General features: G+C 61.3%; 1 protein-coding gene across 3 annotated transcripts; it reads right to left on the reverse strand.

Annotated features, from left to right (window-relative positions):
* Positions 1 to 200: 200 nt before the first annotated feature.
* Positions 201 to 11,898, reverse strand: PTBP1 (polypyrimidine tract binding protein 1). 3 transcript variants are annotated; one of them, XM_040629796.1, is made up of 15 exons: positions 11,763 to 11,897; positions 9,002 to 9,032; positions 5,489 to 5,564; positions 5,006 to 5,178; positions 4,782 to 4,928; positions 4,542 to 4,688; positions 4,345 to 4,455; positions 4,087 to 4,261; positions 3,762 to 3,839; positions 2,903 to 3,051; positions 1,716 to 1,749; positions 1,192 to 1,284; positions 892 to 1,108; positions 584 to 661; positions 201 to 500 (listed from the first exon to the last, which is right to left on the reverse strand). In XM_040629796.1, exons 1-15 carry the CDS (start codon positions 11,768 to 11,770, stop codon positions 368 to 370), a joined length of 1,650 nt encoding a protein of 549 aa, XP_040485730.1. In that variant the 5' UTR covers positions 11,771 to 11,897; the 3' UTR covers positions 201 to 367. The 3 variants fall into 3 exon arrangements, with proteins under 3 accessions (XP_040485730.1, XP_040485732.1, XP_040485731.1); XM_040629798.1 differs by lacking the exon at positions 11,763 to 11,897 and adding an exon at positions 10,841 to 10,947; XM_040629797.1 differs by lacking the exon at positions 3,762 to 3,839 and having other exon boundaries at positions 11,763 to 11,898.
* Between the last annotated feature and the right edge of the window lie 294 nt (positions 11,899 to 12,192).

The following is a 12,192-nucleotide window of genomic DNA, read 5'->3' on the forward strand; positions in this document are numbered from 1 at the left end:
CCCCCCCCCCATCTGCTGCCACGAGAGGGCCCTGCCAGAGCAGCGGGTTTTAAGGCACAAGAAAGCCGTTCGAGGTTTGGGAGCGCCCACCCCACAGAGGCTGCAGAAGGCACGGGCTCGGGGGGCTGGGAGGGGGCGGGGCGCACTGTCCACTTGTCACCAAGAGCCTGAGGCCGGCACCCCATCTCCCCAGGGTGAGCAAGGTGAGAATCGGATTTAATTTTTTTAAAAACAGGTAAACTGATTTCTCTTTTAAAAAAATAAAATCTCTGGTCTTTTAAGGTCACTTCAGCTGCTTTTTAAAGTGGCTTTTCTCTGGAATGATGGAAGTTGTGGCCGGGCGCAGGCAGGCTGGTCCGCAGCGGCCCTAGATGGTGGACTTGGAGAAGGAGACCCGCAGGTGGTGGTTCTCGCCCAGGTCGTGGTTGTGCAGGTCGATGAGCGCCTGGATGGCCTCCTCCACGGAGCCCATCTGGATCAGCGCCATCTTGCGGTCCTTCCTGGGGACAGGGACAGGGGAGTGAGGGCAGGCCCAGGAAGCAGCCTGGGGGCAGGCCAGGGGGCAGGGCAGGGCAGCACTCACTGGAAGAACTTGAACCCCTTGACGATCCCGCCATTGCTGGAGAAAAGGATCTTCAGGTCATCCTCGGACACAGAGGGCCTGCAGGGAGAAGGGGGTTGAACGCTAGGGCTTCTCAGGGAGGGCCTGGCTGCGCCAAGAGCCTGCAAGGGGCCCAGGAAGGACACATTAACAGGCACGCCGCAGCCCTGCACACACCAGCTCCTCCCTCATTGGCTGAAGTACAGCGTGCAAAGAGACCCCTGACAGGACCCTCTCTGCTAACACAAGCCTCGAGGGTCCGGGAAGCTTCCCCCCCCCCAAGCACATACGGGATGTTGGAGAGGTGCAGGGTGGCCGAGGGCGGGAAGATGTTCTGGAAGTTCTTGGAGCCGGGCTTCTTAAAGCGGTGCAGGGGGGAGTTGCCATAGTCCTTGGTGAGGCCCTGGTCCTCCTGGCCCTCGCGGGGCAGCTGCACGTTCTGGTGCTTGGACAGCGTGATGCGCACCGGCTTCCCATGCAGCTTGTGCCCGTTGAGGTGGCTCATGGCTGGGGAGGCAGGACCGTGTGACCCGAGGTGCCCCGGCCCCGGCCCCCACCCCCCACCCGCGCCGCAGGCCCCGCCGCCTCACCCAGCTGCGCCTGGCTCCCGTCGGCCATCTGCACCAGGGCGTTCTCCTTCTTGTTGAACAGGATCTTCACCCGCTGCACGTCGCCGTACACGCCTTCAAGACGCAGGGACGCGCACTGAGCCGCCTGGGCCCCGCGGCCGCCTCCCCCGCCAGCCCCCACGCCCCGCACACCCCGCACAGGGCTGGCTCTTCCCGAAGGTTTGCTTATTCTGCCTTTGGGCACCTGCCTCTAGTCGCAGGGAAGGTTACCGGGAGACTACCTTCAGCAGAGAAGTCATAAAATCCAGGAAAGGTCAATTGCCAAGAGCCATCACTTTAGCATGCTACCAACACGTTTTAACTCTTCGAAAAGCATGCAGGGCAATAAACCATGCGTCTACGGAATCAGAATAAATACGCAAACCGAAGGCAAGCCACGTAACGAGGCAGAATGCCCAACTGCAAACTCATAGTACATCTTAGGGCGTCAAAAATAACCTCAATTAAATGAAAACAAGGTAATAAAAGTGTGAATGATAACATACCGAAAAGAATAAAGAGGCTTTGGGGTGTGACTCTCTTTAGAGGACAGCAGAGCAAGGCAGCGAGGGACAGGGAAAGGGAGAGGTCAGGGGGCGAGTTGCCAATCGTCCACCACGAGGAGGCAGCCCCGCAGGCGTGCAGGTTGATGGATGATGAGTTGTCAGGATGTTAATATTCAAGGGCAGGTTGGTTTCCGGAGAGCAGGGTTTGAGGGGGAATTTTGTTTTTTTTTTTTATTTATTTATGGTTTTGTTTTGTTTCAAGCAACAACAGGAAGCAGAAGTACCGTGCAGTCAGTTGGCAAAGAAATTCCGGATCAGGGCAAGAAAAAAAATTGGGAAAGGGGAAGGGGAGAAAAGAAAAAAAGTAGCAAAAAAACACAGGTCAGTAAATACATAAGAAATACGAGCGCTCCATCAGTCAAGATCTACACACATTACAAGTCACAGGTTCACCTCACGGAACACAGGCAGGAGAGCGCCCTTCCCCGCAGCGGGCAGGAGACCGCGCGGCCACCCCGCTGCTCAGGGCCGCCTCCCGCTCGCCGCAGCAGGCGGGCCTCTGCACCAGGCTCACACAAGCACAAGGCGGAGCGAGTCTGTTAGTGGAGGGCTTCGCTAGTGTCAGGCCCAGACGAGCCGCTGGCCGGCCACCTCAGGCCAGGAAGTCACAGGAGGGGCAGACAGATGACAGAACAGTCTGAAACGCTCGTTAAAGCCGGTCCCATCTTTCAAGAGTTAAAGACCACGGGCCCTTGTCAGCTCACCCAAGCTCTCTCTGAGCCAAACGCAGCCACAGGGACGGGCACAGGCTCGCCATCCCTGGGACCATGGCTGTGGGGCGGCACCCCTCCGACAGAGGCGTCCGGGGGGCCTCTGCAGACCGCGCCTTGTGTGGCTAGAGATTATAAGGACTGCTTTCACGTATCAAAAAACATTTCAACTCTGAATATTACGGAACTGGAAACATAAACCAAGGCGTAAAGGAGAATAAGAGAACTCTGAGCGCCGAGGAAGGAGGCAGTGAGCGGACCAGCGCAGAGGGGCTGCACCGCGACCAGGGGTGAGACCCCCGAGGAACCCCAGGGCTGACAGGAGCTCAGCCTGCTGCCGTTTGCACTAAGACCCCAGAGTGTGACTCCCCCGCTCGTGCTTCCGGGACCAACAGGCTGGAAGGAAGAGGCACGTACCTCGGGGTTGAGGTTGCTGACCAGCAGGACGGAATTCCCTGCCCCTGCCAGGCCTGGGATGGCGATCCGCCCGGCTGCTGCCGCCGCCGCCGCCGCTGACGGAATGGCCAGAGGCGCCAGGGCCCCATGCACGTTAGGAACAGAGAGACCTGGGGAGGGAAAGATGGTCAGGAGATGAGGAGGAGTGTCCACTGCCCTCCGCCAAAGGCAAGCACAGGTCCTGCCTGTCCTCATGCAAAGGAAACACGCAGGAGGTGCCCGTGGCCGCTCTCGGCCCGGTGCCCACCGTGCCGCCTCGCGGGCTCCTCCTTCCTCTCCTCACAGCACAGGTCACACCGTGTTTGGACCTGTCTACATGCGCCAAACAGTACAAAAGCTCCGCTCAGTGGATGCAGAATCGAGCCCCAGGCGGGCCTCGGCCGTGCGTGCATGCAGGCGCCCGTCACCATGCAGACGACAACCGGGCGGGACGCAGCAGGCCCACGCCTGTCACAAGGGCAGGCCGGCCCCTGGGAGGGTCGCTCAGGTGTGCCCACCTGGCTCATGCCGCGCTGCTTACCAGGCCACTTAAATTCATCTACTAGGGACACATCCCTCCAACCACCGTGCGCGCTCGTCCTCGCCCGGGAGGTGCTTTAAGGGAACCAGACCAAGACTGTGGGGTTAGCGGATCCTCTGCACAGCCCTGTCCTACGATGGCCCTGTCCAGGCTCCTCGGGGAACCCAGAGACCCGCACCCAGGAAGGCGGGCTCCCCCTGAAACTGCGCCCACGTCAGCTGCCCGTGGAAGCAGAGCTACTGGAAAGGTGTGTGGGCATGCACAATCGATGGTGGGGACAGAGGTCAAGTGTTTGAGTACCTGCAGCTTGAGGAATTGCAAAGGTGGGAGGGAAACCAGCTCCTGCATACGGAGAGGCTGACATTATACCAGGTGCACCTAGAAACAAATGAGACACTAATCATCGCACCCACCACCTCCGCCGCGAGCAAGGGCTGTGTGTCCGCGGCCCCACACCCAGTGGGCGGTCCGGGCCCTGCGCTGTGCAGGCCACGTAAGCAGCAGCTCGCACCAACCTCCCTGGGCACAGAGTCAGCGTCACGGGGCGCCTGGGGCACTGAGACTGAGCTACACATCCTCGCCTCCCACGGCACACGGTGGTTGGGCACCACGCCGGGCGTCTTACCGAAGGCAGCAGCCATGGTCTGGTCCAGCGAGGGCTGGCTGTCGCCAGAGGGCAGGTCAGGGCGCGTGTAGTCACGACTCTTGTCATTGTTGTACTTGACGTTGAGGCTGGTGAGCTTGGAGAAGTCTATGCGGAGCGTACAGCAGGCATTGTAGATGTTCTGTCCGTCCAGAGACTGTGGGGAGAAGGCAGGGGGAGGGCCGTGAGCGACTGGGGGCTGTGCGCCGGCCAGGCCAGGCGTCCCGGGGGCCCACTCACCAGCTTGGCGTGCTGGGCGCTCACGGGGTCGGCGTACTGCAGCAGCGCCTGGAACTGGTTATTCTTGGTGAAAGTGATGATCTTCAGAACTGTGCCGAACTTGGAGAAGATCTGTGAGAGATGGGGTGGTCAGCGTCGGCCCAGGGACCCCGTGGTCCGGACGAGGACCCGAGGCAGCTGCACCCCCGTCGCCTCACCTGGTGGAGCACGTCCAAAGTCACTGGGTAGAACAGGTTCTCCACGATGATCCGGAGCACTGGGGCATCCACTGCAGCGGCCGAGGCTGCCAGGGCCAAGTTCCCCGACTGCACCGAGTTCACCGCCTGCAGTGCTGCCTGGGCCCGCTGCGGGGCAGAGAGGCAGTTATGGCCAGGAGTCCCACGCCACAGGCCACGTCATCGCCCGACTCCAGCCCTACCCCGGCCCCCATGACGCACTGCCTGGTTGGGCGAGCTGTCCGTCTTGAGCTCCTTGTGGTTGGAGAACTGGATGTAGATGGGCTGGCCTCGCAGCACGGGCGTCACAGAGGTGTAATAGTTCACCATGGTGTTGGCAGCCTCCTCTGTGTTCATCTCGATGAAGGCCTGGCAGGGCAGAGGCATGAGCTGGGACCGGACCCCTGGGCCTTCCTGGGAAAGGGGCTCGCACCCGAGGCAGGTACCTGATTTTTCCCTTTCAGCATCAGGAGGTTGGTGACCTTCCCGAAGGGCAGCCCCAGGGAAATGACCTCGCCCTCGGTGACGTCGCCGGGGAGCTTCCGGATGTGGATCACTCTGGAGGGCACGCCTGCGCTTCTGTTGTCGCCCTTAAACTTCTTGCTGTCGTTCCCATTTGCTGAAAAGAGGAGTGGTTTGTAGCGCGTAGAGCACCGTCCAGGCTACCGTCAAGCAAGCCGCCCCTCTCCCCAGAACCAGCTTCCTTCCTGACTGTGGGAGGCCACTGCGAGGAAAGGGCAGTCCCCACGCCTGGCACCCACCCGCCTGCCGGTCCATCTGTCCCTCCACAGGGAAGTCAGGTGAGAATGAAACGGGCTCCGGGTCACAATGGCCAGGCTCGATTCATCCCACACAGCAGAGCACCAGAGCACGCATGACTGTGTGGGAGGAGCCCTCAGGCAGGAACAGGGGTTGTACTCACGGCTTACCTGCAGAGGCCGAGCTGCTGCTCATGATAAAGGGTCCGTTAGTGACACAGGCAGAGAAAAGCTCGTCGGATCCCCGCTGGAAGAGAGAGGGGGTGTGTGGAGCAGAGCAGGACACCTGACGCCCTCCCCAAGACCCCGTGCCCACCTCTCCGCTGCAGCTTGGCCTTGAGAAAAGACCACACCCAAAACTGTGATCATTCCTCCCTCACCATGGCCTCATGGTCCTAATCCTAAGAAACTGCTCCTTTTCTAAGAGAGGGGTTGGGGGACCTGCCACCTAGAGGGTCTTTGCCCGTATTTCACTCCCATTCCATGTTCTGCACGACCCTTCCCATGTGTGGGCAGGGCCTCATGCCAACAGTCCCATGGGGCTGAGCCCAGCCCCACTCTGTCCTGGAGCTCAGCTGTAGCCCTGCCCACGTCAAGACTGGGGGACCGTCTTCCACGACCACAGGGCCGTTGGCAGGCCCAGGGAACAAAGCCCCCTTGTCACGCTGCAGCCACTCGCTCAGCCACAGGAGCCTGCCCTATTTTCCAGGCGTCGGAGGGAACCTGAGCCTTGCCCTCGTGGCTTTCAGACAGACAGAAATACTAGCTCTCCACACGGCGGGCGGTGCTGTCCAGTGAGGGGCAGGGGCACCTGGGTGAGCCCGTAAAGGGACCCAGGAAGCTCCCCAGTGCCCATTTTTGCACGGCTCCCTGTGACTTGTCATTTGCTGCCGTCTCTCCACAAACAAACTGTTCACTCCTTGGTCTCCGTGCGACTGGGCCCACTCCCCAGAACCGCATCGAATGGACCCAGAGCCTAGGAAGCAGGTAGCCATCCCTCCCACTAGGTGAGGCCTGAGGACAGAACCGCTCTACAAGGTGAGGGACCACTCAGGACACAAGCACTCCTCAACCAGGAACCCTGCAAGCCACAAGGATCTGGCTCCCACCGCACATTTCTGCCCTCTGTGGCCTGGGGCTCCATCACCAGGAACCAGGAGTTAACTCCTTAAAGGGAATCTCTGGCTGCAAAACTAGGAGCCAGGAAGTTTCAAGGCCCCTGCCCTCTCGTGGCAGGAACAGGAAAGACCAGCCCACCTGGGCCTCCAGCAGCCATCTCAAGGGCACCCGATCTGCCCCTCCTCCAAGCTGCTTCCTTAGCGGCCACTCAGACACACAGCCATCTAATAACGGCCAGGGGCCTCCCCCCCAACCACCGGCAGGTGCTGGGGTGCCCCAGAACCCCTCAGGACCTCCACACCCAGCAGCCGATGAGACCAGCTGAGGGAATCCCGAGGCATTTACAAACTGCCTTTCGGGATCGGGATCAGCAACAGCTGCCCCACAAGTCTAAGGTAACTACAGTGGGCTTGTCCCCAAACCCTGACCCCAGGATGGGCCAGCACCTGCAGAGGTCCCCCAGCCCACAACTCTGGAGTCCACGGGCCCTAGGCTGCCACTGATACGGAGACAAGTGCCCACAGATCGGCACCACAGCTCAGAGAGAGGAACGAACAGTCAGACCTGGTCCCAAGCCGAAGTCGGCCACAATGAAGCAAAACAAAAACCACCAACCAGTCACAAGCTGTGCTTCAAAGCCCCGAGTGAGGCCCACACACAGGCTCCCCAAGCCTTTAGGACACACACCACAGGGAGGGGCGTCCAGGTCCCACCTGCCTGAGCCGCAGCAAAGCCCCGTCTGTCTCTGGACTCAGGGGCCCTTACCTGTCCCCACAGGCTCCTGAGGGATCCCTCACCTGCTGGCGATGCAGCCTTAAAAAGGGCTTCTGGGCCCCCGCCTTTGACAAGGGATGGGTGGGGCTGGACTTCCACGAGTGGCAGCCCTCGTGGCCATCCTCCCCACCCCACAGTGTCTCTGAGGACAAAGTGCCCACTTGTCAGTTCCCACTCCCATTCCCCACCTCCAAGACCCAGGCCTGGAGTGCTCAACAGCACCCTGCGGCACAGGGACACCAAGGGTGACTGCCCGCAAGGGCACAGACAGGTTGCAGGGCAGAATCCTATGCACAGCTGGGCCAAGCCAGGAGACACAGCCACACTGAGGCCACAACCAGAGCCAGGAGCTCTTCCTAGCCAGCACTTGCAGAGGTCCCACTAGCATCTAGCCTGGAGTCCATTTATTATCAACAGGAAGAAACCCCTCAAGTGTGTACTTGCTGACCTCTGGGCAGCTCTGCTGCGAAGAGCCCGTGTGGGGACCCCTGACAGCACTCACTTCCTGCACAGCTGGTCCTGCCCCTCCTGGTAGGCCGGGCACAGGTTTGGGGGGATGTGCTGGCAGAGAGCCTCAGCACCGCAGGACAGAGATGCCCCCCTCCAAGCAGAGCACCCCCCGTGTTTCGGTCTGTGCAGGTTTGATTCTGGAAGCAAAAGTCCCCTGGGAACAGGATGGCCAAGAGGGGACCATTCCGAGGACAGCTGCTGAAAAGCAGCTCCCACAGAAAGGGGGAGAATTACTCGCAATCCAGACATTTTCTATGACTGTTACCAATGCTCCACACGAAAGTCCCTCTCCACCGCCTGCCACTGAACAAACAGGTTTTATCTGCAGGAAGATCAGGACAGGCAACGTGTGAAGACAAAAACCCACTTGGGAAAAGTGAAATCCAGCCCAGGCACCATGGCCGACTGACCAGAAACCATCTGGCTGCCTGCTCAGATCACCTGAGCCACCTGCAGGGAGCTCAGGAACCACGGCTGGGGAGGGGGGACTCCCCCAGCTCCCAGCCACTGCCAGGACACAGAGCTGGTCACCAACTAACCAGCAGTGCTTGCAAGCAGCCCCAGCATGCCCCTGGAGGTCACATTCCTGGGCGCACACAGGCCTGGTCCTCAGCTGGGGGCAGAACCACCTGGGCCCCACTTCCTGTGGGGACAGCACTCCCGCCAACTTCGTGCTCCACCGTTTGCTTTCCTTACTGTTCACACACAAGCAACTCGACTCCTGCACAGAAAGGATGCAGGGCTCTCCTTTCCCTTTAGTTCAAAAAGGCTACGGAATTATTCACAGCAAAAACTTTCCATGGAAACCTTAGCATCATCAGAAGTAGCCCCCAACTGCCCCAGAAACCCCATGTGCCCTCCAGTCCCACCACCCACCCCACAAACTGCTTGGGAGCATAACCAGATTTTGACTCGGCCCACATCAAACCAAAGGTGCTCAAAACCTCCGTGGACAGATGTCCCTGTCAGCCCCACTGCACAGCCTGCTTCAACCGTGAGCTGGTAAAAGCAGCCTCTTGCCAGCTCTCAATTTCAGGGCAGGAAAGAGGAACCCAAACTAAGGTCAAAGGGGCATTCGCTGCTGAGGGGCCGGTGAGCCCACAAGGCCCGAGACACACAGCCTTGGATGGATTTGATGCCGCCAGGCAGAGGGAAGGGCCTGCAGATGGGACACATGGGGGCACCGGGGTCAGAGGTGGTGCCGGCGCTCTGCAGCCCACGCGATCAGTGCAAACTCAGGCTGAGCAGGCATAACGAGGAAGCCAAGCCAGAAGTGCCTACCTTTGTACCAACTGCTATATCTGGGACAATGCTGTAGAGAGAGAAAAAGGACAACAGTTAGCCAGGTGCGCTGCCCATCTCAGCAGGCGGGAAAGGCCGGACAGGAGAGGCCGTCCTTGTCCCAGGAGTCTAGAGAGCCCATAGCCGCTGCCACCAGGATGTTGGGCAGTCCCCCCTTGGCCACAAGCTTGACCTCTGGCTGCACAACATCCCCCCCCTCCTTGAGACCCTCTGCTAACTAGACCGCTGAAGGCAGGAAGTGAGCGTCGTCCACGTAACTAATAACCTCAACTTGAAAAGGAGCCACCATTGTCTTTCGGCTCCCCTCCCTCCCAGCAGGACCCCAGGCCCCGCCTCCGGACCTGTCCAAAACAAAGACACCCCCCCTTCAAAGCCCCCAGGAGGGACCCTTGACTTTGAGATTCAAGTATCGTGGTCTGCTTTATAAAAGATGGAAGCACCTCAGGAACATTTTCCAACAAGGGAGACCAGTGGGAGAGGGGGCTCACAGGCCGCTGGGGTCAGAAGTCTGGATGGGGGGGGGCACAACACTGGAAAGATGGAAGGTTCCCGAGGAAGGGGAGGTAGCTCAGCTGGACTGATCAGATAAAATTAACACAGGTTACTCATAAACCTGGCTCCGTGTGACTGGACTTTCTCCCCGCGTCAGGCGGACCAGACGGAAGGCGGGAAGAAAACACGGCTACCAGAGGGTTCCCACAGCCCTGCACGCGTCAGCTCAGTACCGTCCAAGGGCACTGGTGTGGCACCTACAAACGGACCAGAGCCTAGCCGACTCATGGAGCGTCAGTCCACAAAGGGGGTTTAGTCACCCGTGTGCTGAGGCCTGGCAGCCCCGTGGACGGAGCCACCCATGTCGACACACGATGGCCCCTGGCCCAGCCAGGGAAAGGCTGTCTCAAACCAGGCAGGAGGCCCTGGGGCAGCCACCTGCACCCCAGGCCTGGACAAAGACCAGCTTCCTGTACTATTTCCTATTTCCCTCTTTGGTTCAGAGAGCTGCTGGTTCCTTCCCTCCAAGCTTGCTGGACCCAAACCCTGGGGTGTCCTGGCCCCAAAGCACTGTTGTAGTCCTGGGGTCTGCACCCCTCACCTGCCCTTTCTTACCCATTCCCACTCCTTTACAACAGGACCTTTACCTCACCGCTATTTAAAAAAAAAAAAAAAAAAAAAAAACTCACAGACTGATATCAACAGATTTTTTAAAAAAACCTCCGAGCCAAGAAAAAGCTTCCCAGAAAACCCAAAAGAATGAACGGCACGCAGCTTCGCGGCTGCTAACCCGGAGCGGCTCGGGCTTCCTACTCCCTGGGAAGGCCTCACACACAGGAAGTGTTTCACACGAGATGGCCTTTCTGCAGAGAACGTGTGAGCCTTCCACGGGCAAGGCCACAGTACCCCCGAGACCCCGCAGCCACAGCTCCCTAGCTCGGGAGGGGCTTCTCTGGGGAGGTCCGGCCAGGCCCCCACGGAAGGTGGACCACGAGCAGATGGAGTTCCTCATGCTGCAGCACTTTTCCTCAAGGCCTGGATTCGATTCAGTACGAAACCTATCATTTCCAACCCGAGGCACCGGGACACGTGACCCTTCAGGCATCCGAGCCGCCCCACCCCGCCCCGGGGGTCAGCCCAGGGGCGGAAGAAGGGCTTGCCCAAAGCTCCAGATCAGGAAAAGATAACCAGCACCGCCCGCAGGACCCTCCAACTCCCGAAACGTCGGCACCCACCCCTCCCCCACGGGGAAATGGGAAACTGCCCCGGGCACGCGGGATGCAAACAGCCCCGCTCAGAGCGAGTTTCGTTTTCGGCAGCTTCTACCTTTTTCCACCCCGACCAGAAACCTAACTTCTGAAGACAAAGGTGTCCACCGACACAGGCACGTCGGCCCTGACTCTCAGGACCTAAGACAAGCCAGCGCCAAACGACGACCCCGCTGCGAACACGGCAGGCACGGGCCGAGCGGCCGCCCCGATGCCGGGGTCGCCCCGGGGTCTCCGCACGCCCGCCGGGGCAGCTCGCGCTCAGGGAACGGCCGACCCGGACCGCCCCCCGCAGGCGGGAACAAAGGGGGGCGCGGGCCCCTCCCCGGTCCCCGGGCCGGGCGCGCGGCCATCCTTTGTGGGTAGCCGGGGAGGGGCCGGGCTGCCGGCGGGGGCGGAGGAGGGCCCGCGCCCTTCCGGGCAGGAGGGCGGCGTCTCCGGGCCGCGCCCGGGCCCGCGGCGGGCGGGGGAGGCCGAGGGCAGAGTCCGCGCGGCGGGAAAGACCGCGCACGCGCAAAGCCCAACAGGGGCGCGGAGCGCTGCGCACGCAAGCGCGGGGGCTCGACGGGGAGCGGGAAGGGCCACACCGGGCGCGCGAAGGGGGTACGGGGAGCTGAAAGGCTCACACGGGGCGCGCGAAAGCCTGGCGCGTGCGCGCGGGACACGGACGGGAAGCGGGAAGGGCCGCGCAACGGCCGCGTGCGTTCGGGACGAGGCTCGCGGAGGCCGGAAACGAGCAGGACTCGGGCCCGGCCCACCCCCTCCAAGCCCGGGAGGCGCTGCTCGCCTGGCGCCCCCCCGGCAGCCTCCCCCGCGCCCACGCCCCAGGCCCAGGGAAGGGAGGGACCCCGGAGGCGCCCGCGAACCCGGACGGAGGCGGAGCGACGCGCGGGCCGCGGCCCCGAGGAGACCCAGGCGGCGGCGAGGGGAAAGATGGAGCGCGAGGAGGTCGTAGGGGAGCGCGGAGAGACAATACTTACCCGTCCATTGCACACAGAGGAGACCCGCAGGGGACGGAGTGGAGGCGCCGGAATAGCAGGAACCGACCCAACGGCTCCGAGTTATAGACTCACAAAATGGCGGAGACGCCCGAACACGTCCCCCGCGCGCTCTGCCCATTGGCTCCCGCCACGGAGAGGGGGCGGGGCGGGCGCCGCGGGCCACTGCCAGCGCCTCCCAATGGCTAGGAGGCCGCTCGAGGGGTGGGGCCAAGAGGAATGGCAGGCGGCCATTGGGGAAGGCAGCCGTCCGTCAGGGCTCGAAGCGGAAACGACCCGTGGAGACGGGGGAGGGGAGAAAAGGCGGGATCATATCAAGGAGCCCGAGCCAGTGAGCGAGCTGATCTCCTGCGTGGGGCTTTGCGGGAGAAGCCATCTTGAGAGTGGGTACGTGGCGAGTCAGGCGGCGGGA

Source organism: Ursus maritimus, unplaced genomic scaffold, assembly GCF_017311325.1.
Source record: "Ursus maritimus isolate PB19 unplaced genomic scaffold, ASM1731132v1 scaffold_14, whole genome shotgun sequence".
In the NCBI taxonomy this organism is placed as follows: Eukaryota; Metazoa; Chordata; class Mammalia; order Carnivora; family Ursidae; genus Ursus; species Ursus maritimus.

What these genes read in the sequence shown, in the direction of transcription:
- PTBP1 (XM_040629796.1), bottom strand. An exon ending in GCGCCCAGCACGCCAAGCTG is followed by an intron (nt 4,262 to 4,344) that starts GTGAGTGGGCCC and finishes TTCTCCCCACAG; the next exon opens with TCTCTGGACGGACAGAACAT. An exon ending in CTGCACCTCTCCAACATCCC is followed by an intron (nt 662 to 891) that starts GTATGTGCTTGG and finishes TTCTCCCTGCAG; the next exon opens with GCCCTCTGTGTCCGAGGATG.